Source organism: Entamoeba histolytica, genomic scaffold (assembly GCF_000208925.1).
Source record: "Entamoeba histolytica HM-1:IMSS scf_1104750516811 genomic scaffold, whole genome shotgun sequence".
Classification (NCBI taxonomy): Eukaryota; Evosea; order Mastigamoebida; family Endamoebidae; genus Entamoeba; species Entamoeba histolytica.
In genome coordinates, this window is record NW_001914889.1 from 29,790 (window position 1) to 57,044 (window position 27,255).

Consider the following 27,255-nt stretch of genomic DNA (forward strand, 5'->3'; position numbering starts at 1 on the left):
GAAATATTAACAATAAAACTATTAAAATAGAATAAAAGAAGTAAAACCAACAACTTATTATTCAATTAAAGGTTAACATAAGTTGATTGTTTATAATAAAGACAATAAAAACCTAAATTTTGATGAGAGTTTTATATTAAATGAAAAACAAAAAACTATTTTAAAAAAAGAAAAAAATTAAAAAGATTTAAATAGAAAAAACAGAGTGATGGAACCATATGATGATGAAACTGATTCACTTAGTGACATGGATGAAGAAGATGATGTTGAAGACATTAATGACTACCATTATGGAGGATATCATAAAGTTGAAATAGGTGAAGTTTTCAATAAGAAATATATTGTAAAAACAAAACTAGGGTGGGGTCATTTTTCTACTGTTTGGCTAGTTGAATTTCAAAATAATGGTAAATTTGAACAAGGAGCATTAAAAGTTGTTAGAAGTGCACAAAAATATACAGAAACTGCACGAGATGAAATAGAAATATTAAAAACTATTTCAAATAATGACCCATTAAGAGAATGTTATTGTTTACATCTTATTGACTCATTCCAGCACAGAGGATTAAATGGAATTCATATGTGTATTGTTACTGAAGTTGGAGGAAGTAATTTATTATCTTTAATTAAATTATACCATTACCATGGCATTCCGTTAGAAATCACAAAGGAAATATCACGACAAGTATTAGTTGCATTAAACTATTTACATACTAAGTGTTCTCTTATTCATACTGACCTAAAACCAGAAAATGTATTATTAAATTTTGTTATTGACCATAACCATATTAAAAGAAGAAACCAAGTTCCTCCTGCTAATAATATTAAAGTTATGTTAGCTGATTTTGGTAATGCTAATTGGATTGAAAAAAGATTCACAAATGATATTCAAACTAGGCAATATCGTTGTCCAGAAGTTATGTTAGGACTTCACTGGGGATGTCCTGCAGATGTTTGGTCTCATGCTTGTATGATCTTTGAATTATTAACTGGTGACTTTTTATTTGCTCCAAAGCAAACAACTCATTATTCCAAAGTTGAAGACCATTTTGCTCAATTTATTGAGCTTCTAGGACCAATTCCAAGAAATATGATTGACAACTCTCCTTATAAAAGAAAATATTTTACAAATGACTATGGACTTAAGAAAATACCAAATAACCAACTGTCTTATTGGCCACTAGATATGGTCTTAAGAGATAAATACAAATTCTCAGAACATGACTCAAAACAAATAAGTTCACTTCTTCTTCCAATGCTTGATTATAATGAATTAACTCGTGCAAGTGCAGCTCAATGTCTCACTCATTCATGGTTCAATTGAATTTGTATTGTATAATTTTTATTATGTCATTGTTAAAAACAATACAATTTATATATTAATTGAATCACTAAAAAAATATATTATTCCTCCTCTTCTCTTAAAGTGTTCACAAATAAAATAACCAAATAATATCATCACTGATATTATCCACTTTTTGTTGGTTTCATGGATAATTCATCAAAATACCTTTTTTAACATAAAGAAAGTAAGGAATTACTTATTTTCTTAATGTTTATATTTATTATGTTTATATTACTTTTTATGATAATAATAAGTATTTATTTGTGATTCTTGAAAAGAGTTAAATGTTTTTGATTATTAAACAATCAACATCCTTTAATTAATAAGAATATTATTAACTTTTTAATTAATACTGCAATTATCTTAAATAATATTAACTTAGAAATATAACTCATAAAATTATTAAAAGGAGTTATTTAAAAAGAGTTAGAAATGAATAAATTTTTAATTAAGTAAAGTGATAAACATGATGTTGTCAGAAAAATATGAATTAATTTTAATATAATTTTGTTATGAGTTGAGAAATAATTTATTTTAAACAATTAATAAATTATTTAATAAATTATTTAAAAGAAAAAGCTAAAAAAAGCCAAACAGAGTTTGAACTACTTTTTATTACTATTTTTAATTGTTACTTATGTTCATACCATTTCTCTTTTGTTTTAATCTCTTATGTTTAGCAACTGATGTTCCAATTAACACTTTTTATAAAGCAGAGTACAGTGGAGATGAATTAGTATTAACTTTCTCATTTCCTTCAGGTTCAAATAATTATTTTTACATGAATAGATGTGGTTCTGACGTTGGTTTGTTATGTTTTAAAAGAAATTATAATTTATTAATAAAATTTATTTAATAAAATAGAAATTCAAGGAACTTTATCAGATGGATCTTTGTTAAATGGAGCTATTCCTAGTGGTACGGAAGTCATTAAAAAAATATCTCAAGATGCTACTAGTCTGTTTGTTCCATTTTAATTTAAAAGTAGAAGAAAAGAATATTAACTTTCATTTAGAACAGTTAAATTCACAGGATGTTCTAATGACCCTAAAGGACAAGCTAAATGTTCATGTGTAATACAAGTTTCTAATGTAAAAAAAGAGTCTATAAATGGGAAAGTGGTAACTGAAGTTGCACAAAAGCCAATTACTAAAAAAGATTCTACTTCTTCATCAGAAGAAGGAAAAACAGTTCTTTTTATGTGGGACTTATTAAAAGGATTAGATAATACTACTATCATTGCACCCTCAGTTTCTGACTATAAATTTAAAACACTCACATATGTAGATAATCCTTCTGCAGGTGGATTATGTTTATTATATGGTATTTCAGATGTAACTGTTGATGCTGAAGTCTATACTGACAAAAAATTACAATTAGGAATGGGTAAATTTAATCCACAATCAAAACAATTATTATATATCGTTGCTGAGCCAGCTGGATATTATCCTTATTATTATAATCCAATCACTGTTGAAGCTGGAGTGTCAGGAATATTTATTACATTGTTTGTTTTCATGATTGCATTCTTGATCTAATTGATAATTCTTTTTAAATTAAAATATTATAATTTTAACTACTTTAAAACTATATAATCTACAAAATTTTTTAATTAATTAATACTTCTTTTCCTTTTAAATTATTTTATAATTTTAAAATTTTCTTAGTGCTTAAATCAAATAGAAATAATTATGCATCAACAAATAGAGGTAGATAACATTACCATTAACATAGTTATAGTCATTATCAAATAAATAACAATTTTCACTTGATTACATTTTATCATAATTATAAACATCATAATCAATTCTCATTTACACACTCTTATAATAAATATAAAAATTGTTAGTATAACTTCAAATACCATAACACAAGTAGAATGTTTAATTCATAGGATTATGAGAATAAACAAAGAAGTTATAGTGAAATAATATTGATAGTATGAAAATGAAATGATAAGAAAATAACAAATAAAATAATGAAGAATAATAATATAAAGAGATGAATATAAAACAATGAAATTAATTCAAGAAAGTTGTATATTTATAAGAATTAACAATTCAATAATTACATCAAATAATAAATAAAATGACGTATTATTTGTAAATATAAAATAACAATAAATGAAGTTATAATAATAAATTATAAAGTAAATAAGAATAAACAAAATACATATGAATTAATAAATGAATATATATTGAGAATAACTAAAATAAAATATAAAATAAATGTAATGAATGAAGTAATGGGGAATAAAATAATAAAATAAAATGAAAATAAACAACAATACAAATGAAGTGGTTGAAATGTTTTTAGAAGGGAAGAAAGATTAAAAATAATAAAATAATAAGATATTTAATAATTAAAATCATTTTCAATTTTTATCATTCCATCTTTATTTTACTTCTTATATTGTTACATTTTAAATAAAATAAAAAAAGAAGAGTTATATAAAAGTACATTTATTTTAAGTCAAAGACATTAGATAATTGAAATATGATTGATAATTATCTGCTTGGTGAAGTACTGATTCAATAAAATTTAATTTTAATTGCCAAGATTTTTCAATAGCTTGAACACCGAATTTCTTTTTTAATTCTTCAGCATAAAAAGCCATTAATTCACAATTTACTACTAAAATTTCATTACTAATAATTAAAAATTGATTTGGAGGTTTTACAAGTACAACTTTTGGAACAAGTGTTGTAATAACATTTCTATGAACTTTTTCCATTGAAAAAATAAGTTGTTGTTCTTCAACTCCTTCAACTTCCATAAATTTTTTAAAAAAAACATGAAAGAATTGTGAAAATGGTTGATTTTTTCCCATGTATGATAGAAATGTAACTAATTTATCGGTATATTTCTTTAAAATATCTTTTTTATTCATTCCATTTGAATAGTCATTTGCCACTATGAAATAAATTATGAAAGATTAACTATAATTTAAAATAAACAAACTTGAGTTAATCATTGTTAATATAACCATTTGAGGTTGAACAGATTTTATTGCATCTGAAATGTGTGGAGCAAATGTTACTCCTAAATTTAAAACTCTTATTCTTTTTGTTCCATTAATACCAATGAAAGTAATAATAACTTGGTATTGATGTTTTATTTTAACCATTTCTTCTAATTCTCTTAATTTAAATATTACAGTAAGATCTTTTGTTAATACACCAACTTTACAATCTCCAAAATTATCTCCTACAACACAACCAAATGCTTTTATTACATCAATATTATCAGGAGTTCTTATTCTTATATTTCCATCATATCCAACTATAGTTCTATTAATTTTTTCAATAAAACAAGAATCTATTAACATATTTGATATAAAAATTCCATTTGTTAATTTTGATTGAATTCGTAAAAGAGAACAATCAATAGTATTTGTGGTTCCAATTAAATAATGATTTATCATTATTGCTTTTTTCATACAATCAATTCCAAAATCTTTCATCTGATTTTTATTACATTTTGATTTCATATATTCATAATTAAGAGAATGAAAACACTGAATAACCCCATATTTTCCAATAATTTTTGACGCAATATTTAAACATTTTTCAAGTAAATAATTACCTTTAAAAACATTTCCTCTATAACTTTTACACCACTCTCCAATTTTATATGCTTTAGTAGGAGAATAAATTGAGCATAATTGAGGTATATCATCTTCACTTAAATTTAAAATGATTTTTTCTGTATATCCACTTGTTCCTTTAACAATAGTTGATATAGTATTAGAACATATTAAAATAGTAAATGAATTTTTAATTGTTTGTATAAACGGTTGCATGTCTTTAACAATACACTGATCAATTACTAAGACATTTGTAAAGTTAATTTCTTCTTTGATTCGAGCTCCTGAATATTCAACACAGTTATTATTTAACTCTGGAATTATTTCTTTATTTCTATCACAGTCAATAAACCGTTGAGGTTGGTCTGCAACTATTTGATGACAAACACAACAATAATACCTTGAATGAGGACAAATCCAATGGGTCAATGGTGAAAAATATGCAGAACATATTTTACATTTCGGAATTCTTAATAATTGCATTGGAATGTGTTGCACCTCATGTAAAAATGGTCTAACAACCAAACTCAATGGAAGCTCTGTCTCTCTTATTTGTTGTGGAGTTAAAGGTACCAAAGGAAATGTTGTAGAAATAAAGTTATCATCTGCTTGTTGCATACTTTTTAATTTTTTTAGTTTGTTCTTTTTACAATTAAAAATTAAACCAGTTAAAGATAACCTCGTTTAGCTCTCATAAAATGATTTCGTTTTAATGATATTTAGTACAAGGACAATCTTCTTCGTTTTCCATTTCTTCATCAAATGTAGTCATATCATCTTCTTCTTCATCTTCTAATTCAAAATCGTCAACATCTTCGTCATCTTCATCAACATCTTCGTCATCTTCATCATCTTCATCATCATCTTCATCATCATCTTCTTCTTCATCTTCATCATCATCTTCTTCTTCTTCTTCTTCATCATCTTCATCTTCTTCTTCATCTTCATCTTCATCTTCATCTTCTAATTCAAATTCATCATCATCTTCGTCTTCTTCGTCTTCATCATCATCTTCATCTTCTTCATCTTCTAATTCAAATTCATCATCATCTTCTTCTTCTTCATCTTCATCATCATCATCATCATCTTCATCATCTTCATCATCTTCATCATCTTCATCATCTTCATCATCTTCATCATCATCATCATCATCTTCTTCATCTTCTTCATCTTCTTCATCTTCTAATTCAAATTCATCATCATCATCTTCTTCTTCGTCTTCTTCATCATCATCATCTTCTTCATCTTCATCATCATCTTCATCATCATCATCTTCTTCATCATCATCATCTTCATCTTCTTCATCTTCTAATTCAAATTCATCATCATCTTCTTCTTCTTCTTCGTCATCATCATCATCTTCTTCTTCATCTTCTTCGTCTTCATCATCATCATCATCATCTTCGTCTTCTAATTCAAATTCATCATCATCATCTTCTTCTAATTCATTGTCTTCTAACTGGTATTCATGTTCCATTTCTACATTTTCATCTAAGTCAAAGGAATCTTCTTCGGCATGAACAGTTAGTAATAATGCAAACAAAATGAATAAAAGTGCTTTCATGATAACTTTAAATAAAATAAATTAAGAGATTGTGACTTTCCTTTTCAATTCTTTTTGATTTTTAACAAAATTATAGAATATTAAAAACAAAATAGTTTAAGTATAAATTTAAAATTGAAATTAAAAATATAAAAAAAAGAACTAATAATTATAAGTCATGTCCCTAAGTAAAGAAGAAATAGAGAAAAAACGAATTCTTGTTGTTGGGGCTGGCGGAATTGGATGTGAAGTATTAAAAAATATTTTACTTATTGGTTTTAAACATTTAGAAGTTATTGACTTAGATGTAATTGACTTATCAAATTTAAATAGACAATTCTTATTTAATAAGAACCATATTGGACAGCCAAAATCAGTTATTGCAGCACAAGTGTCAAAAGAGAGATATGGCCCTGAAGCGGAAATTATTGCACATCATTGTGAAATACAAAATAATAAATTTAATATTGATTATTACAAAACATTTGATATTGTTATTAATGCATTAGATAATCTTAATGCTCGTAAACATGTTAATAGAATGTGTGTTTGTGCTAATGTCCCATTAATAGATGGTGGAACATCTGGATTTATTGGTCAAACCACACCTATTATTCCAAAAGAAACAGAATGTTATGAATGTCAACCAAAAGTACCTCCAAAAGGATATGCAGTATGTACAATTCGATCTAATCCAAGTACAGCTGTTCATTGTGTATTTTGGAGTAAACAATTAATACAAAAATTATTTGGTAATGCTGATGATGGAAATTATTTAAATGATTTTCAATTTGCATCAACAGCAACTCGATGGAAAGAAGTTTATGACAAAGTGTTTACTTTAGATATTAAAGTATTACATCAGTCAGAAGAATTATGGAAATTAAGAAAAAAACCAAATATATGGACGTATGAAGAAATTATTAATTGTTCAGATACATCACCATTAAAAGAAGTTAAACCATTTGTTAAATTGTATTATAAAAGTTTTAATATTCTTCAAAAAAGATATGAAAATAAAGGACCATTTGAATTTGAAAAGGATGATGATGATATGATTGATTTTATTACTGCATGTACAAATATTCGATGTGCAATTTTTAATCTTCAAAGGATTAGTAGATTTGAAGTACAAGAAAAAGCTGGTAATATTATTCCAGCCATTCCAACAACTAATTCAATTATTTCTGGATTAATGATTATTGAAATGATGAAAGTATTAAGTCAAAATAAAACAAATTTAAGAATATGTTATTTAGCAAAGAAACCATTAAAAAATCATCTCCTTACATTTGAAAAAACTTCACAACCAAATAAACAATGTTATATTTGTGGTAATGAAGTTTCTGAATTTATTTGTGATTTAGAGGTATTTACTTTAAAAGATATAATTGACCAAATTACAGAAAGGTGTAGTTTAATTAATCCAACTGTACTTAAAGGAGATCAATTATTATATGAATCAGGAGAAGACCTTGAAAAAGAAGAAGTTCAGATGTATGAAAAAGTAGGTAAAAAAAAATTGATTGAATTAGGATTTAAGGATGGAGAAACAATTCTGTTTAAAGATGATATTAAAACAATGACTTTTATATTGAAGGAAGAAAATCGTAAGCATGATGCAATTAAAGAAGAGATAAAAGACTCAAAGAAACATTTTTAAATTATAATTAATAGTTTAATTATAGTAAATAAATTAAATTATTTTAAAAAAAGTTAATAGAACTTAAAAAAGGGAAGAGAAAAAAGAACTTTTAAAACCTAATAATGAGTAATACGACTAAAGACAAAGTACGATGTTGGTATTGTGGATTGGCTGATAAAAAGAAACTTATAAGATGTGGATGTGGGAAGTATTTTTGTAATGGTACTGGAAATGGAAAAGTAAGTCATATTATTCATCATGCATCATCATTAAAACATAAAGACCTTAAATATTCAGATGAATATATCCAATGTAATTTATGTAAAACAAGAAATCCATTTGTCCTTGGATTTATTCAAGTAAAACAAAATTCTGATATGACAACTTGTTTATGTAGAACTTGTAGATATAATACTACAATTAAAAATCTTGGATGGGATGTAGATAGTTGGACAAGTATAGTTTGTGAAGGAAAATTTGTAAATGAAATATGTCCACAACCAAGTAATGAAGAAATGAGTATTGTTCAAAGTATTTCATATCAAAAAATGAGGAAAATGGCATGGGAGTTACAAAATAACAGAAAAAAGTTTGAAGAAGAAACAGAAACGTTTGAAGAATTACATCCTATTTATTTAAATTATCATGACTGTAAACAATATTATCATACTTATTATCCTCTTATTCGATTAGAGGCTGAAGCTGATAGACAAAAAAGAGAATCAGAACATCTTACTAATATGACATTAACTTTTGATGGAACAAGAACAGAAAAAGATATCAAAAAGGTTGTTCATGCTACTTTTCAAGTTCCATTAAATGAAGAGATTTCAATTACACCTAGTGATGTATTATTCTTCTATGTTCCAATGAAAAATAAATCAATTGACGTTCATGAAATTCATAACTATAGTGAATTTAATGAACATGAAAGGAAAGAATTTATTGGAAAGATTAATACTTTTTTAGTTGGAGGTGTTCAATCAATTAATGGAAAGGATGTTACAGTATTATTATCAAGACAAGCAGATATTCCAATAGAAAAACAAATAGTTACTCCTCAAAACCAACAATTTAAATATTCTATTTGTTTTCAATGGCTTTCTATTCCATTTCATAGAAAAAAAGAAGCATTACTTGATTTTTGTAGAACAGAGAATGAACCAATTGAAGCGTCTATGTCAAAATATTTAAGAGATAGGTTATTAGGAATGCCAATAACTGAAATGGACAGACAAATGGAACAACAATTTAAAGAAGAAAAAGAAATGTATTTAAATAGTCATCCAACTGAAGCGTCGTTAAGTGCACCTAATCTTCCTCCACTAAACCAAGTTCAATTTGATGTTGTAAGAAAATCATTTACAAAACAATTAAGTCTTATTCAAGGACCTCCTGGAACTGGTAAAACAGTTACTTCAGCTACTATTGTTTATCATGTTGTACAGTCAAACCCTGGAAAGAAAGTTCTTGTTTGTGCTCCAAGTAATATTGCTGTAGATCAACTTGGAACAAAAATAACTGAAACAGGAGTAAAAGTGATTAGAGTATATAGTAAATCTAGAGAAACTGAAGATGAGTCGTTATACGATTATTCGTTAAAAACATTAATGGAAGAGAAATTGAAAAAAGATAAAGAAATGTTTGCATTATACCAAGAATACAAAGATGACCCAGACTCTCTTGATTTTGTTAGCACAGCAACAATTCAAAAAAGAATAAATCAAATTGAACTCTCTCTTTTGAGAGAGACAGACGTTATTTGTTGCACTTGTTGTGGAGCATTAGACACTCGATTAAGTGGGATATTAGAACATATCGATACTGTATTAATAGATGAAAGTACTCAAGCAGATGAGCCAGAATGTTTAATATGTCTAAATAATTCTGTAAAACAACTTTTCCTTGTTGGAGATCATTGTCAATTAGGACCAATTCTTAATTCTTCAAGAGCAAAAAAGTATGGACTTGGACTTCCTATGTTTTCAAGATTATTACAATTAGGACATGAGCCATATAGACTTCAATTCCAATATCGTATGCATCCATGTTTATCAGAATTTAGTTCTCAAACATTTTATGATGGTGTATTACAAAATGGTGTTACAGCACTTGAAAGACAATTCCCTTCATTGAAATATTTCTGGTTTAAACAAAATAAACCTATGATGTTTATTGCTGCAAATGGAAAAGAGTCATATGGTTCTAATGGCACTTCTTACATAAATGATGAAGAAGTTTTTATTATAGAACAGATCATTATTAAAATGTTAGGAAATAAAGTTAGTCCATCTCAAATTGGTGTAATTACACCCTATATTGCTCAAAAACAAGCTATTATTTCAAGGCTGTCATTAAATAGAAGAATTTCTGAAGCTCAATTAAATGATATTGAAATTGCATCTGTTGATTCTTTCCAAGGTAGAGAAAAAGATTTTATTATCTTTTCTACTGTACGTTCAAATGAAATATCAGACATTGGATTTCTTTCTATTCCTCAAAGATTAAATGTAAGTATTACTAGAGCAAAATATGGACTAGTGGTTGTAGGTAATCCAGAAACATTAATGCAAAATCCGTTGTGGTGTGCTTATCTTCAATTTTTCCAAAATAATAATGTTCTTGTACATGGTCAATTAGAAAACTTAAAAGAATATCCAATTAAACTTGAACCTAAAGAGGCACCAAAAGCTATTTATCAATTTACACCTAAAGTACAAGAATTTAGTGATATTGAACCATTAAAAGATATTGCTATTCCATTTAGACAAACAAGACAACAACGCTCAACATTTAATCCTTTAGATGAATTTAGTATTAGTGGTGGTAAAGAAGATAAGAGTGATGAGTTAGATGTTACGATTTCAGAAGATGAAAGTAATGAAAGTCAAAGCGAAGTGTCTGATTATGATGAAGATGATGGCTTTACAATTTAAATAAAAAAAACTAAAGAAAGTGATAAATCGAATAGTTTTGTTATAGTTATTTTAAATTAAATTTTATTAAAATTATAATAAAATAAAAGGATGAAGTATATGAAGTAAATTAATGAAGAAGTGATGAACGAATATGATTTGTAAATTCATCAGCACCTTCGTCTTCCCAATTGTCTTGCCAATGAAGAGTAGAATCATCTACATCTTTTGTTTTAAAATCTAAATAAATGAATATAGAAATAATAGAATAAATAAATAAAGCAAACCATTAAAGTCTTCAAAGATATCATCTTCGTCAAGGAGTTCTAAGGTGTCGTTTGTAATAATTTGATTAGTTGAAGTTGACATAAAAAAATTGAATTAATGAATTTTGAGATGGTTAAAAAAACAGATAAACCTAACAATGTCTTCACTACAACTTCAAACACAGTTACAAAGTATTCAAGACGTTAATAAATCAGTTCAATCATTAAAACAAAAATTAGCTGAATTTGAAAAAATTGATTATAACACTTTGTCTTCAGCTGATAAAATTAAATTAAATAATGCAATGGCATATTCATATGCAACACTTTATTTTTGTTTGTTTTCTTTGGTTTTATATATTTATATTTAGTACTTTGTTAATACTTCGTTTTGTAGCATATTGTAAATTAAAAGATGACCAAACCAATGTACGCAGTGCAGCAAAAGAGTTAGAGAGAATTCGTACTGCTTTAACTAAAACAAAGAAGACTGAATAATGGTATGAATAACAAGAAGAAAATTAATAAAATTGATTGACAATAGAAAATGTTTTAGGGTTTTTATTATGTGACAAATTAAAAATAAAATTAAAATTTTATAAAATAGTTTATTTTATTATTTACTATATTAAGATAATCAATCATCAAACAGTCGTTTTAAAGAACGTTTTTGATGAGTTAAGTCATTAAAGAAAGGAAAAAGATGAGAAACTAATCGTGGGAATTTAAGATGAAGGAAATAGAGTTGTAATGAAGCATTTTTAATATCTTTAAATTTAGGTTCTATTAGAGTACGATATAAGACTCTCTTTTCTCTAATATTTAAATCTGTTTTATCAAAGTCAAATGATGTGATTGCATCAATGTTATGAGGTATGTCAACAATGATAGGAGTTTCAAAAAGAAAGATTGAATTGATAATTCTTTTTTTCATAGACTCGATTTCTTCTTGATCCCCTAAAAGTAATAGTTCAGTGTAATTAAAGTCTTTAAACATCTCATGTATTTTAAGTGTATTTTGTTCTTCATTTTCTTCGAAGGTTTCAAAATATGTGTCTAAAGTAGTAAAACAAACTGACTCTTTCAGGTCAACATAATTAATAACTTCTTCATCTATACAATCAAACACCTGTTGTAATGGCATTGTGGCTTCTTTTAATTTTTTTGGAACAAACACTATTTTAATAAGATATTGTTTCATTTGTTCTTCATTAATCCAGTTTTTTAGTTCTTCATTAATCAATAATACAATTCGTTGTTCTTCATTACCTGTTTTCTTTCTTTGTTCAGTGGCAAATGGTATAACTTCATCAAATAACCATAATAAAAAGCATTCTTCATTTATGTAACCATCAGATGTATCTTTAAAATATACTTTGTCATTAAAAAGTAATGTCATTTGTTTTTTAACAATTTCTTTTACACAACATAAAGGACGAGCACCTTTTCCATCTCCATTAATACAAAGTATGACACTTGCTTTCATTTCTTTAATTTCTTCACTCTTTCTCATTCTTCCACTTCTTGTAGTCCATCCACTACTTTTTTTTAAATTAGGTGGTTCATAAACGTCACAACAAATAATTAAAGATAAAGGAACACCTTCAATAACCTTTACTAATTCATTAACAAAATTATTAACTGTTGCAATAATATCATTTTTATGTTTTAATTTTTCTTTAATACTGTCATCTGGAGTGTCTTTAGTTACAATAACATTGTCACTTTTTTTTCTTATATCTTCTTCGTTTTGTTCTTTTATTTCTTTCTTTTGAAGACTTTTTCTTTCATTCTTTACTTTTTTAAGTTCAATCTCATTAATTTCTTTTTGTAATTCTTGATTAATTTCAATTAAATCTCCTGTATAATTACAACGATATGCTAAATTAAATTGCTCTTTAATAAGTCTACTATTTTTAATAAGAAACTGAAGATATTCCATTATATGAATTTTCTTAAGAAAAGTAAAGCTTTTATTATTAAGTTGATTAACACAAAGTTCTATTGTTTTATAAATTGGTTCATTTTCATCTCCATAATCTTTTGGTAAAACAAATACATCTATACCTGCTTTGTCTAATTGATGTTCTATATTTTTCATTAATTTAAATACAAAATGATTAATAATAATTAAGGCTCTTCCATTGTAATTTAATTTTTTTTTCTTTTCATTGATTTGTGGAACTAATGATTCAATACACCACTTTTGTATATCAGTACATTTAATTGATAACATTAAATTAAATGAAAAAATACATTTCTTTTCCATTTCATTATAAGTACTTTTCTTTGCACATTCAGTTTTGTTAAGAACAATAAATGGATAAATAATATCACCATCTGGACTTAATCCTATGATTCCATTTGATAATCGGGATTCACGATCAATAAATACATCTCCTCCATCATACTTAGAATAACACTCAATTTGTTTACCTTCATATAATTGAAATCCAAATGTATCACAACAATATACAAATTCTTTACGTATTGGTTTAATTAAAACTTCAATTTGATTTTGAATCTCTTTAATATATTCATCACTTGACTGAACAAGAACACATTTTAATTTATGTAATTCTAACCCTATCCCAGAGAATACTTCATTAATTTGTGTTGGTTGTTTATTATGAACTTCACGACAATATGTAGTTAATGTATTTTCTGTTATTGCAATATTTCTTTCCAACATGTCTTGGATATGACGGTTAAATTTAATATGATTCTTTAAGAATTGACTGTCAGGTATTTTTGTTCTGTCTTTACTCATTCAATTAACTATTTTTAGTTAGATTTTTTCTTTTACTTTTTTATTGGTAGTTATTTGTAATTTATTATTTTTAATTCTCTTTTTTCTTGTCTGATATTCCAAAAAAAAATCATTCAAATCAATGAAAATAATTTGAAATTTACCTTTTTAATGAATGTAGTTTCTTTCTATTAAGGCAAAATATTTCTCATTTCACAGTCTTTTTAAATATAATATTTTTTATTGTTTATGTCTTATTCAAATTATTGTGTACTACCAAAATTTATTGTTTGAGAATAACTCATTTGTCAATATTTTGTTTTTTATTTTATTAGACTCTTCTCTTTTTTCAATTATCTTTTTATGTGAGTATTAATGGAGTTTCCATTTAACTTTAATTGAAATAATACATAACAATGTCATTCAAAATAGTAATATTCTCAGAGTGTCTATGTCCAATAATTAGAGCATTTCAGTATTTTGATATTATTAATTCAAAACATAAATAAAAAATATTATTAATATAAATATTCAATGTTATTAAAAATAAGAATCATTATAAATATTCTTTTTTTATTGGTTATTTTGAAAAAACGATAAGAATTATTAACAATTAGAATGAAATGTTCAATAACATCAATAATTAAAATAAGTAAAATATATTGTTTATAATTTTTAATAATAAACAAACTAATACAATAATTATATTTATAACTTAATTAATAGCTCATAATAATTCATTATAATTTACATCTTCTAAAACATATTGACTTGGCTGTTCATTGTTTAAACAATTATAGTATAATTCATTTAAAATTTCTACAACTTTATCATCTTTCATTTCAGTGGTTTGAAGTAAGTAATTGAAAGCATTTTCGTTTCCACATTTAGCAGCTTGAAATAATAAAAAGGTTCCTTCACTTGGACAAAAATCAATTGGTCCATCTATTAACTCTTTTCCAATTATTTGATCTACTAATGAACTTCTTTTCTTAATATCTTTTAAATAATGTAATTTCTTTTCTTTATGGAACAAAGTTAATGCAATTTTTTCTTTACAACAATTTAACTCACTTGATCCATTCTGATAATATTTAAAAGCAAGCTTTGAGTTTTGGATAACACCAGCTCCATACTCATATAATAGTCCAAGATACCAATATGATTCTTTAATATTTAAACTTAATGCTTCTTCAAATACACTTCTTGCTTCTTCAAATTGATAATAATACAACAAACATTTCCCATATATAATAAAAGCTCTTGCATGTCCATTTATAGAAGCAAGTTTACTCCAGTACATTGCTTTATCAATATTTCTTTGGGTTCCATCTCCATAATAATAACAATTTGAACAATTAAACTGTCCACTAACAATACCTTTTTTTGCACTTCTTTTAAACCACTTAAACGCTTTCTTTTTGTTACACTCAACTCCTTCACCATCAAAATAACATCTTCCTAAATTACACATGGCTTTTCCACATCCTTCTTTAGCACTTTTATAGTACCATTTTACAGCTTCTTTCTTATTCACTTTAAAATTTTCTCCAAGATAATACCAACACCCAACATTAAACATAGCAATACTACTTCCATTATTTGCAGCTTGTAATGTCCATTGGACATACAGTTCATTACTCATTTTAACACCTGTTCCATATTTGTAACAACTTGCAAGAAGACACTCTGCTTCTGCATATCCTAGTTCAGCTGATTTTTTAAGATACTCTATAGCTTTGTAGTCATCTTTCTCAACTCCGTCTCCATTAAAATAGCAGACTGATGCATTAAACATTCCCTCTTTACATCCCTTTTCTGAAGAACGAATAAAACATTGCACAGCTTCAACACAATCTCTTACTTCATTTTCATACTCATTTCCACTAAACAATATCATTCCTTTATTATTCTCTGCAATTCCACTTCCTTGACCACTTGCAATGTTGAATAATTGCAATGCCTTATTTATTTGTTTACTTGTTCCATATCCTAATGAATAAAATACACCACTATTATTAATACCATAAACATCTCCACATATTGAAGCTTTATTAAATAATTCTAATGCTATTTTATTTGATTCTGAATCTTCTTGAATCATAAACAATAATAATCCTAATTGTACTTCTGATCCAGGGTATTGTTCATTTACAAGTTGTCTTAATAACCTTTCACTTTTCAATAAGTTAGTTGGTTGGAGATATATTGACCGTTTTGCAAGTTCAAACATAGCATCTTTATTTCCATTTATAGTTAAATATTCTAAATATTTATTTATTTGTTCATCATTTAATCTAATAGAATTATCCATTAAATCTAATAACAATTCTTCTGACTCATAATCATTTTCATATAAACACTCAATTAATAAGTCTATAGCTTCTTTGTACATATTTTCTTCAATATATATTTTACTTAATTCTTTTTTACACCAAAGATTTTTTCCTCCTTTTTTAAATGCTTCTAATGCCTCTTTTCTTCTTCCTATCTTTTTCATTTCTTTTCCTTTAAAATACCAACTTTTCCCATCATTTCCATTATAATATGTATTTCTTATTGTAAATGATAATGTTGATTGGTTTAACTGAATATATTGAGTTCCTTCTAATATATAACCATGTTTCTCAATTTTAGGAATTGGACTAACCATCATTTCATTAGTTCCACTTCTTATTTTTTGTATTTTTTCAATTAACTCTTCACAACCCCATCTGTTTTTAGGGTCTTGGCTCCAACACCCTTCAATAATTGAATAAATTCTACTGGAAATAACAGTAGTTTGTTTTGGTCTTTTTCCTTCCAGTATGAATTGTTTAATTTCATAACTTTTCATCCCACTAAATAATTCTCTTTGTGAAATAACTTCATATAACATCATTCCAAATGAATATATATCACATTCAAATCCATACATTTCCATTTTCATTACTTCAGGTGCCATATATGATATAGTTCCAACACCACCAGTCATATGACTTTCATCTTTTAATGTAGAACTTCCAAAATCAGTTAACTTTGCATTAATATCAACAACTTTTTTTGTATTAAATAAAACAACATTTGCAGGTTTAATATCACGATGAATAATATTGTTACGATGAAGAAATTGAATTCCTTTTAAAACATCAATCAAAACCTTCATTTTAATCTCATAATTCATTTCTTTCAAACATTTATCAAAACTACCACAAGGAGCAAGTTCCATGATAATATGAACTGTTGCTGAATAATAAACCATTCCATAACACTGTATTAAAAAGGGATTTCTAAGTGATGTAATAATTTGTAATTCTTTTTCTATTAAGTCTAAAGACCCATTAATTCGTTTTATCGCACATTTCATTGAATTATAAACACCTTCAAAAACTATCCCAAAACTTCCACGTCCAAGTTCTTTTTTTGAGTCTAACCCCTGTATAAATTGTGGGTTTATCCATAATGAAGGTTCACTAGTAAATTTAAAATCATAAGATTTCCATTGGGTTAAATTCAAAAAAATAAAAACAGAACAATCTATATAACATGAACAGAAAGGTTTAACACAAATAGTTAATTCTTTAATTTCATTAGGTTGAAGTAACAATTTACGAGGATGAAACTCTATTGAATACATCTCATTTTGTATATTACTAACAGTAATAACTTGAGATGATTGAGTTTTATTGATGTATTTTGACACAATGATTGTTTCTTTCATTACTATAAGTTGCTTTTCATTTTTTATGACAACTGTTTTTTCATTACTGTTAAGTTCTTTTCCATCAATAATTATATAATCATCTTTTTTCTCTTCAACTGAATCTTCCTCAAATTCATTAAAATCAAAATCTTGACTATTCATTCAACACTTTTTCTTTAAAATATTTTTTTTAAGTTTTGTTATTATTTATATAAAAATGTTTTTTAAAACTAAATAATTAATTAAAAAAGCAAAATAACTTATTAGGTAAAATTTTTTATTATCTCTGACAAAAATGTATTAAAATAATTATAATCATACCAACGTAGTAAAAGAAATAAAACAGAAATAGATTTGTCTTTTATCACTAAACAACAATTTATAAATTTAATTATCCGAGTTATGTCATAGAATATGTTCCACTTTCAATAATATTATTACTATTTTCTTTTAACACAATACTTAAATGAATATTAATTTTAATTGAATATCTACCAAAAACATTAAAAAAACCTTTATGGTTTATTTTCATTAAACAATAGATCTTGATAAAATGAAAAACTAAAAAATTTTAATACATCACCATAGAATGGAAATTTTGAATGTCTTTGCTGGATATCCTATAATAACTCGAACCATTTTAATTATGATTATAAGCCTTTTTGTGTTAATGAAAGTTCGAATAATTCATATCTCACAACTATCATTTGACGTTGATGCAATTCTTTCTGGTGAAATTTGGAGATTAGTTACACCATTTCTAGTGTATTCTGATAGGTTTAGTATTTGGTTTTTATTTGAGCTTTTGTTTATGTTTGTTATTCTTTTATTTTAACTATATTCTTTAAATAAACTAACGTAATAGCTCTCAGGCATTATCTCAAATTGAACAAACTTATAGAAGTTGGTTACATTGTTTATGGGTTATTTTTATAGGATGTTCAGGGATTTTAGTTTTGTCTTTTACATTTCATTTTATAGGTTATGTCCCAGGACAACTCCCTTTATTATTCAATTCATTTTCTAACTTTATAATTTATCTCTGGTCAAAACAAAATAGAGAACAAAGAGTCGTAATGTTCTTCATATTTGTTATACCTCTTGTATATTTCCCCTGGATTTCTCTATTACTTCATGTCTCCTTTATAAGTGAAGCTATTAACGACATTTATGGCATTTTTATTGGTCATGTTGTTTATTGGTTAGAAACAGTGTTCCCAATGTACTATAACTGGAAACCACTAGAATTACCAAAATTCTTGTATGACCTTTTCATTCATCCTATTCATCTAGAAGAAGAGCAAAACCCTAATATCGAACTCAATGAAGAAAATCAAATAGAAGGTCAACAACTCAATGAAGAAAATCAAATAGAAGGTCAACAACTTAATGAAAATGATGAATAAGAAAGTCCTTAAAAATGTCAGACCAATAAAGCTCATGAGCACTAAATAAATATAATATAAATGAAAATTAAGTCTATCATTTGATTATAGTTGAAATAAAAAAAGAAGAAAAGAAGAGAAAAAAAAGAAAAAGAAAATAATTTTGTTATTTGAATAAAAGAAGATTTTTGTTTTTTTGGATTGTTTAATTCTTCATTTAATAGAAATGTCTTTCATTTTTTATTTCACTTTTTAACTTAATTCAATATCATCAATCAATTCATCAATTAATATACATTATATATCTTTCATCAATTAATAGAATGTGAAAAATTAAATATTTCAAATCTCAATTAATAAAGCAATTAATTAAATATTAATAGAACTAGCTTCTATTGTTCTTGTATCAGGGGAGACTAATTCTGTCAATTCATCTTCGTCTAGCAACTTTACGGAGTATGTTTGATTGTGATAGGAGCTGTATTCCATGACACCCATCATGTTTTTTATTACAAGGTTTTTAATTTCTTTAATAATGTCAATGTTAATTTTTAATTCTTTAATTCTTTAATTAATCTAATATTTTCTTTGTTTACTAATCCATTGATTGAAACTATTATTGGAATTATTTTTTCATCTTTTATTTTCTCTATTCTCTTAACTATTCTAATTTTTTATTAGAATCAAACATTATTTTATTTGTATTGATTCTGATTATTTCATCTTTATTAAATTTAATTCTTTCTTTGATTATTCTCATCATATATTTTAGGTACTTTATTCTTTCTAGTGCTTTAACTTTTATTCATTCTTCATCATATTCTTTTAATTTCATGATGCACTTGATTCTGTACAATTTCATTGACTAAATCTTCTAGTCTATTTATTTTCTTTAGGATTTCTTTTATTTTGGAGATAGAGGTGCATACACATTGAAATATTCATATCATCTTGCAGATCATTCATTCTAATTCCTGACCATACCCATCTATTATTAATTTCCATTATTAATCGGTCAGCTTCTTTTCTTTTCCAGTAGTAATTAATGTTTGTACATTTTTCTATTTTCATTTTTTTATTTTATTGATGAGAGTGTTAAGGTATTCTTCATCATTTTCTGTAGTGAATAATATCAATAATAAATATATTTAATTTCTAAGATAATTTAATTATTTTTATAATTGAATAAATTGTATAAAATATCCTTTTTTTTTCTTGGATAGTTGAATAAGTATTTAATTCCAAACCTAATAATAATATCAATGCCAACAATGGTATGTTCATTCAATAAATTTTTAATATACGTTTAATTAAAATAGTACTACAAAAATTAATTGACAATGAACAAAACTTATAATGAAAAAATTTGAAGATGTTAAAATAAAGAGAAAACAAAGACAAGTATTTTGTCATCTTCGAACAAAAATATGAAATTACGTTGTATAGAGCTTTTTTAAAGAGTAATAATCAATAATAATTAAAATTATAAGAAAAAAACAGTTATCTTATTATTGTTACTTCTTTTTCATAAATGTCAATAAAAATTATTTTTTAAAAAGAATTTTTCTTGATAACAAGTAATTGTAAAATATACCCATTAATTTAGATTATATTTAACACCTTTGTATCTTAAAGTATTGTATTTTTTGTAAAAAAAATATGAAAAATAGAATAAAAAAGAAAATAATAATAAATAATTTCTATTAGTAATGTTGGTTAATATTTATTTGAAAAAGAAATAATTTGAGTTAATTATAAGCGTATTTAATTATTTATATACTATTTGATTAACAATCTTCTTATTTTTATAGTCAATTGTTATTAATTTGAGTTTATTATTGGAATGAAACCCTCAAAATCCTATAATGATAAATGTTTTGAAGTTTTTTTGTAATTGAAAAAGAACAACAAACATTAAATATTAAAGGATATAACCTAATCATTTCTCTTATTATATTTTCTTTGTCACTAGTATTACTACATACTAAATCATCCTTTGTCTCTTCAAAAAAAGATGGAAAAACACATGTAGCAATATTTTCTATAATAATTATTTTATGTTAATAAATTATTTTATAAAGAAATATAACAAACCACACCCCATTTTATTTGTGTCTTGTTGAAGTGATATTTGATAAAAGAAGTTCATAAAAAAGATTAAATACTTTCTTTTTATCGGATCTATTCTTCTTAACTCTAATTTAAAGGCAACAACAGTTCTTTGTATGTCACCCTTGTTCATTTGCTTAAGGATATTAGAAAATATTAGCATTTCATTTTTTGTTATTAATCCAGATGGTAAATTTTTAACAAATGACAATAGTACTGATGTTAATTCATGTGTTATGTCACGACCGTCAGTGAACTTTGTAAAGCTCTCCTTTTTTGATAATTTATGTTTTATTTTAGAGACCAAATCATAGTCACCAGGAGTTCTTATTACCCCAATACATTGGTCTATTAAATTAGTATAGTCTTTATAAACATAAAAAACAAACGGTTTAGTATATACTCACTCATGCCTATAAAAAAGAAAGGAAAACCATCTTTTAAATAGTCATCGGGTATTTTGTCTAGCTCAATACCAAAAGGTTTCTCTTCTTTTTTACCTTTTTTTTTTAAGTATGAAAGTACTTTATTACTAATAGTGCCTTTCATACTTCTTAGTATAAGCAGATTAAAAAGATAAGATCTATAAATTTTATTTTATTCTTTCTTTGAAATATCATTCATGTTTCAATATTGGTATTTTTTATAAATGAATTAATATAAAAAAATAAAAAAAATTAATAATGACTGAATAATTTAGTTATTTTGAGAAAATGACAACAATGACTTTTGTATTTTTTCTGACCATTCTTCAAGTAATGATACATTAGTTTTTTCTTTTAATTTAATTTTTTCAATAACTCTTAAACAGTTCCTTAAACGATTATAGTCAAGATTTTTTTGAATTATTGAAACGTATGTTTCAATAGTTTCTTTAAACCTATTTTCATTCCATATCATAGGCAATGTTAAAAGACTGCATTCTAGCTCTGAAATCATTTGTTCTTCTGTTAAATTTTTCAAACCTTGTCGAATCATAATAACATCATGGTTTTCTCTTATTATAAACTCAATTTTTTCTTCAAATTGAATTAATAAACTATTACTTTCATCATAGTACTGTAGTCCTATAATTTTTCTTTTATCAGTCTTTTCAAGAACATTTGATATATTAACTTCTTGAACAAATTCTAAGTGTTTATCTAAAATAATAACTCTGTCTTTCCCTTTCAACAAACATACATATTTCTTTGAAAAGAATAAATTATAAAATTCTTCATTTTGAACCTTAAGAGGAACTTTAAGAGAACCACATCTATTATCTATCATTATAATATTGTTATTCCTCAACACTATAACTGTTCTTTTTCCACTACTTTTAAGAAATTTAATTTTATCTTGAAGTAATGTTCTCCATTCGACAGTGCTAGACTTTTCATTAACACAGATTAATTCATCACATACCCCAACAGGATCTACTTGAAGGAGAACACGATCTCCATTTTGCCTTTTATTGATTTGTAATGTCTGTTTTATTAAAGGATACTCATTTTCAATATCAGGTGGAGGTTGTGTTCTATTCTTTTTTGCTTCTCTGATCAATTCTGTTTGTTTATAGAGTAATGTATTTTGTTGACTCAGAGTAAGTAAGTCACCTTCACCTTCTTGTTCATTCAATTCAATAACATCTACAGTCCCTTCTGTTCCAACTATAATAGCCATTTTATTAACCCATACACAGTCTTCATATTTTCCAATAGTTCCGCCACGAATTTCATCAAGTCCTTTACCAGTTCCTTTTGTTGTCCAAAAACAAACTTTATCGTCCCCAACTGCCATGATCAATTTATAAACTTTAGTTTTCTTTTCATCTGAAAGATGATATCCTCTTGAACATATCCTTACGGCACACCTACCTCTTCCCTTTCCTGTTAATAAAATCATTTGGTCAAGTGAATGTCTTTTCAAAACCATTAAGCAAGGAAGGTTTCTTGATGTATTATATCCAACAACCATTGAGCCATCATCACTCCATGAAGGTCTTCTCCAATGATTCGATACATCTAAAGTCTTTATTGGAAATTCTTTTATTTTTTGATAAGGATTAACTTTCCATAACTCAAAATTATCTGAGCATTGAATTGCAATGTATTGACCCCATGGGTCCCATGAAACTCCTTGAGCACATTGATGACTTTCCTCTAACATTGTTGTTGAATGTGCCTCATCAAAGAGTGTCCAAATGATGACATTTCCTTTTAAAGTCACAACAGCCAAATATTCCCCTTTAGGAGACCAACTTATGTCTATAACCTCATTAGTAAAATCAAAACCATCAACCAATTCATATTCTTCAAATGAGATATTTCCTTTTTCATCATACATTGGTTCAGTTGATACACGAACAAGTCGGAAAATACCAACTTTCCCAGTTACACTTGCTGCAGCAATTAACTCTCCATCAAATGAATATCTACAACAATTAATACTTTTCTCATCAACACAAATCCTTGAAAAAAGTTTTGGTTGTTTTGAAATATCACTTAATGCTGATACATTCCATACCTTAACATATCCATCACCACCACCAGTGATTATTTTTGTCTTACTTGGATTAACGTCAATACAATAAATGGATTTACCTTCATGCTGGATCCATCCTAATTTGTGAAATTTTCCCATGGTATGAGTAACAACTTTTTTTTCTTTTTTTCTTATTTTTTATCTTTCATTCTATTTTTATAGTAAAATTTATTAAAATTTATAATTTAACAAATTTCTTTATTTTTCAATAAGAAAACCAAAATATTCAAAATAGAAGACGTAATTTAGCAAAGCTTTGTAGTCAATTTACCAGCTTTAATTGGAAGATTAAATCTCTTTGATGCAATAACTGGTTTGCAATGTACCATTGGGAATTTAACATGGTGTCCAACAAATTGATGAAGGACTGGATTCTTAACAGCTTTGTCTCCAACAGTAGTAATACTAATTAATTGAATTTTGTCTTGTCTTGTTCTGTATTGTGATGCAAGGTCATTATACATTTGTCTAACAGCACCAACTCTAGTGACATCTCTATATTGTTTAGTGATGTTATGAATTCCACCAGCAGAAACATATCTTAAGAAGATTTGATAATTCTTAACAACAGTTGGGTTCTTTTCAAAAATTGGTTGACATTGAAGAAGTTCTGCATTGATCTTCTTGACTTTGTGTTGTTTCTTTAACATCATCCAGAATTTAGATTTAGCAACTACATAATTTGGAGCAAAAACTCTTGATCTAAAGATTTCATTTGGGTTGTGAGCTTTATCAGTACATCTGGCGGTGATATAGTATTCCTTCATCCTGCTCCCAAAGGGTTATTTAGTTTTATTTTAATATTTTTTTTAATTTATTATAAATTATAATATTTTAATATAATTTTATTGAAAAACTTCTTATTATTCTTAACTATTTTCTTATTATAATTTATTTTTATAATTATTAATATTTAATTTATTATTTCTCTATTTCTTTATTTCATTTCAATTGTTATTTTGTCTAAATTACTAATTCCTTATCCATATGAACAAAATCAAATTGTAGGTTTATTTATTGACTAACTTTTTTGTTTAAATTACTACTAACTCTTTCTTAATTTGAATATTGTTTATTAATTGTATTATATAACTCAACATTCTTTAAACAATTATCAAACTAGAAAACTTTTTGTTTTTTTTGTTTTTTTATATGTTTACTGTATTATAAGTTCAATACTAATGTTTTTTACTCAATAAATTTATTTTTATTTAATTCAAACAATTTCTTATTCTTTTGTTTATTTATTAAAATTGCTCTATTTCATAATAGTTATGATGAGTAATAACATACATTGAATCTAACAAAATTCAATTGATAGTATATTAGTTGTATTTAAAACAGATTGTCTTCCTTGCATTTATTTCATTTTTTTAATTCATTCACTTTGATTTTTCTCAAAAACTATTAATTTTTCTAAATTTATTCTCATTATCCTCTGTTTCATATCATATAATATTCAATATTTTTTTATATTTTTAATTAAGTTATTCTTATTATATTAATAACTCTTTTATCTTTAGGAGTTTTATCAATGATTCAATTTAAAATTAATTTAAATGATTTTTTCTTATTTATACTTTAATTATTAATATAAGATTTATTATTTTATTTTTTTTTTTTCATTCTTTCTTCATTATTATTATATTATTATCTCTTTCAATTATCTTTTAACTAATTCTGAGCTTACTTAATTAGTAAATTCCGATAGAGATTATTATTATTCATTTGGTTAATATAATTATTATTTTTGTTTCTGGATTTTACTTTATTATTCTTAATCATAGACATACACTTATAAGCTCTTGTTATGAGTTAGTTATTACTACAAATTTTAGTTTATAATATTTCCTTTGATTATTCATAAATTTTTTGTATCAGTATTGAATGAAAGAAAAATATGATACTACTCTCAATTATACTTAACTTTTATTCATTTACTCTTATTTTTTTTTAATTACTTTTTTCATTCAATATTATAGTTATTCATTTCACTAGCATAATGCTTATAAAAATTTAAATTTATGTCTATTGTAATTAATGTTAGATTTTAAACATAATTATTAATTATTTAAATTAATAAAATATCAGTATTACTAAACCTTTATTATTTTATATAATATACTCATATACCAACTTTGTTTTGAGCGTTTTGCTATTATTATGTCTATTTCAACTATAAACAAAATAAATTAGTGTTAATAAAACAAATAATTAAATTACTCTTAGATTGTAATTATTTAAAAAATATATATGGAAATATAAATGAAAGTTACTATCCTCTTTTAAGAGTTAAAATAAAAGAATTTTTATGTAACTAAAGTTACAAATAAGCTTCTACTTTATTTTGTTGTTCATAGAATTTATGAACATAAACTAAATAATCATTTAGATAACAATGAAGTTACTAATCAGAATATTCACATATTAAAATTTAAATAAAACATTGAACATCTTTTAGAACTTGTAAAGTTATTGAACATAAAACTAAATAAGAATTTATTAAGATAAGTTAATCCAATAACTTCATATTTCTTTTTTAATAGAATGAATGAAGTGATAGGTCATTATTTATTCTTTTATTTATGTTATTTTGAATTAGTTATTATTAAAAGGAATGTTTTATGAGTAAGATTATTGTCAGTGTTAGATTAATAAATTTAATGTTCTAATCTTTTCATTTGTATTTTTCATGTTTTTTATTAATTGAGATTTGAAATATTTAATTTTTCACATTCTATTAATTGATGAAAGATATATAATGTATATTAATTGATGAATTGATTGATGATATTGAATTAAGTTAAAAAGTGAAATAAAAAATGAAAGACATTTCTATTAAATGAAGAATTAAACAATCCAAAAAAACAAAAATCTTCTTTTATTCAAATAACAAAATTATTTTCTTTTTCTTTTTTTTCTCTTCTTTTCTTCTTTTTTTATTTCAACTATAATCAACTTAAAAAAAACATAAAAAAGAAAAAGAATGGAAGTACTAGAGAATTTCAAATTAGAACCAAAACGCAGTTGTTTTGAAGTGTTTGAAGAAAAAGTTATTGAAGGGTTTGAACAACAACCAGATTTTGTTGAAATTGAGTTTGGAAGAAGTAGTTTGTTTTAAAAGAAAAAGGAAAAATGAAGAAAAGAAATAAGAAATAGAAGATGGAGATGAATTTATTGAAGGAATTACAAGACGATATTATGAAATACTAACCTATGAAAAAGAAACTAAAGAAGAAATAAAGGAGATTATGAAAAACAAAGTTAGAGAGATATGGGTTGATGAAAATACACAAGAAATGAATGGATTTGAAATACTTGAAGAAGAAAGAATTGAGAGTGGTTTAGTATTTGATTTTAATATTAAATTTGGATTATATTTAAAAGAAATTGAAGAAGAAGAAGCAAGAGATACAATGAATTTAAAGACAATAAGTAAACAAAAATACTATGACCATTCTGAATATATAATTATTGCAGAAGAAGTTAGTAAATATCAAAAAGAAG

The 27,255-nt window shown here is 25.1% G+C and overlaps 12 protein-coding genes across 12 annotated transcripts in view, besides 2 other annotated features; 6 read left to right on the forward strand and 6 right to left on the reverse strand.

The window, feature by feature from the left end:
• Positions 1 to 208: 208 nt before the first annotated feature.
• On the forward strand, positions 209 to 1,324 carry EHI_035500 (protein kinase, putative; the record flags this gene model as incomplete). Its single annotated transcript, XM_651033.1, has 1 exon — positions 209 to 1,324. The coding sequence occupies one exon, from the start codon at positions 209 to 211 to the stop codon at positions 1,322 to 1,324; it is 1,116 nt and encodes a 371-aa protein (XP_656125.1).
• A 647-nt stretch (positions 1,325 to 1,971) lies between these two features.
• Positions 1,972 to 2,896, forward strand: EHI_035510 (uncharacterized protein). The gene is made up of 3 exons (XM_651034.2): positions 1,972 to 2,151; positions 2,210 to 2,306; positions 2,361 to 2,896. Exons 1-3 carry the CDS (start codon positions 1,983 to 1,985, stop codon positions 2,881 to 2,883), a joined length of 789 nt encoding a protein of 262 aa, XP_656126.1. The 5' UTR covers positions 1,972 to 1,982; the 3' UTR covers positions 2,884 to 2,896.
• A 916-nt stretch (positions 2,897 to 3,812) lies between these two features.
• On the reverse strand, positions 3,813 to 5,549 carry EHI_035520 (uncharacterized protein; the record flags this gene model as incomplete). The annotated part of the gene is made up of 2 exons (XM_651035.1): positions 3,813 to 4,258; positions 4,307 to 5,549. The coding sequence occupies 2 exons, from the start codon at positions 5,547 to 5,549 to the stop codon at positions 3,813 to 3,815; spliced, it is 1,689 nt and encodes a 562-aa protein (XP_656127.1).
• A 52-nt stretch (positions 5,550 to 5,601) lies between these two features.
• On the reverse strand, positions 5,602 to 6,495 carry EHI_035530 (uncharacterized protein; the record flags this gene model as incomplete). The annotated part of the gene is made up of 1 exon (XM_001913520.1): positions 5,602 to 6,495. The coding sequence occupies one exon, from the start codon at positions 6,493 to 6,495 to the stop codon at positions 5,641 to 5,643; it is 855 nt and encodes a 284-aa protein (XP_001913555.1). The 3' UTR covers positions 5,602 to 5,640.
• Positions 6,496 to 6,652: 157 nt separating this feature from the next.
• On the forward strand, positions 6,653 to 8,137 carry EHI_035540 (ubiquitin-activating enzyme, putative; the record flags this gene model as incomplete). The annotated part of the gene is made up of 1 exon (XM_651037.1): positions 6,653 to 8,137. One exon carries the CDS (start codon positions 6,653 to 6,655, stop codon positions 8,135 to 8,137), a length of 1,485 nt encoding a protein of 494 aa, XP_656129.1.
• Positions 8,138 to 8,241: 104 nt separating this feature from the next.
• EHI_035550 (regulator of nonsense transcripts, putative) lies at positions 8,242 to 11,055 on the forward strand (the record flags this gene model as incomplete). The annotated part of the gene is made up of 1 exon (XM_651038.1): positions 8,242 to 11,055. One exon carries the CDS (start codon positions 8,242 to 8,244, stop codon positions 11,053 to 11,055), a length of 2,814 nt encoding a protein of 937 aa, XP_656130.1.
• Positions 11,056 to 11,937: 882 nt separating this feature from the next.
• EHI_035560 (uncharacterized protein) lies at positions 11,938 to 14,070 on the reverse strand (the record flags this gene model as incomplete). The annotated part of the gene is made up of 1 exon (XM_651040.1): positions 11,938 to 14,070. One exon carries the CDS (start codon positions 14,068 to 14,070, stop codon positions 11,938 to 11,940), a length of 2,133 nt encoding a protein of 710 aa, XP_656132.1.
• A 706-nt stretch (positions 14,071 to 14,776) lies between these two features.
• EHI_035570 (protein kinase, putative) lies at positions 14,777 to 17,893 on the reverse strand (the record flags this gene model as incomplete). Its single annotated transcript, XM_651041.1, has 1 exon — positions 14,777 to 17,893. The coding sequence occupies one exon, from the start codon at positions 17,891 to 17,893 to the stop codon at positions 14,777 to 14,779; it is 3,117 nt and encodes a 1,038-aa protein (XP_656133.1).
• Positions 17,894 to 18,320: 427 nt separating this feature from the next.
• On the forward strand, positions 18,321 to 19,137 carry EHI_035580 (Der1 family protein, putative; the record flags this gene model as incomplete). Its single annotated transcript, XM_651042.1, has 2 exons — positions 18,321 to 18,544; positions 18,597 to 19,137. 2 exons carry the CDS (start codon positions 18,321 to 18,323, stop codon positions 19,135 to 19,137), a joined length of 765 nt encoding a protein of 254 aa, XP_656134.1.
• A 337-nt stretch (positions 19,138 to 19,474) lies between these two features.
• Positions 19,475 to 19,794: a repeat region.
• Positions 19,667 to 20,239: a repeat region.
• A 1,682-nt stretch (positions 20,240 to 21,921) lies between these two features.
• Positions 21,922 to 23,847, reverse strand: EHI_035590 (WD domain containing protein; the record flags this gene model as incomplete). The annotated part of the gene is made up of 1 exon (XM_651043.1): positions 21,922 to 23,847. One exon carries the CDS (start codon positions 23,845 to 23,847, stop codon positions 21,922 to 21,924), a length of 1,926 nt encoding a protein of 641 aa, XP_656135.1.
• Positions 23,848 to 23,973: 126 nt separating this feature from the next.
• On the reverse strand, positions 23,974 to 24,515 carry EHI_035600 (60S ribosomal protein L18a, putative; the record flags this gene model as incomplete). Its single annotated transcript, XM_651044.2, has 1 exon — positions 23,974 to 24,515. The coding sequence occupies one exon, from the start codon at positions 24,513 to 24,515 to the stop codon at positions 23,994 to 23,996; it is 522 nt and encodes a 173-aa protein (XP_656136.1). The 3' UTR covers positions 23,974 to 23,993.
• Positions 24,516 to 26,734: 2,219 nt separating this feature from the next.
• EHI_035610 (uncharacterized protein) overlaps positions 26,735 to 27,255 on the forward strand; it is a gene marked incomplete at both ends in the record, with an annotated part of 1,894 nt that continues 1,373 nt past the window's right edge. Inside the window, 2 exons of the mRNA XM_651045.2 lie at positions 26,735 to 26,858; positions 26,908 to 27,233. Of these exons, the coding sequence (XP_656137.2) occupies positions 26,735 to 26,858; positions 26,908 to 27,233 (450 nt within the window). The remainder of the gene's footprint in view (positions 26,859 to 26,907; positions 27,234 to 27,255) is intronic.

What these genes read in the sequence shown, in the direction of transcription:
- EHI_035510 (XM_651034.2), top strand. Translation starts at nt 1,983, where the DNA reads ATGTTCATACCATTTCTCTTTTGTTTTAATCTCTTATGTTTAGCAACT. An exon ending in TAGATGTGGTTCTGACGTTG is followed by an intron (nt 2,152 to 2,209) that starts GTTTGTTATGTT and finishes TTAATAAAATAG; the next exon opens with AAATTCAAGGAACTTTATCA. An exon ending in TCTCAAGATGCTACTAGTCT is followed by an intron (nt 2,307 to 2,360) that starts GTTTGTTCCATT and finishes ACTTTCATTTAG; the next exon opens with AACAGTTAAATTCACAGGAT.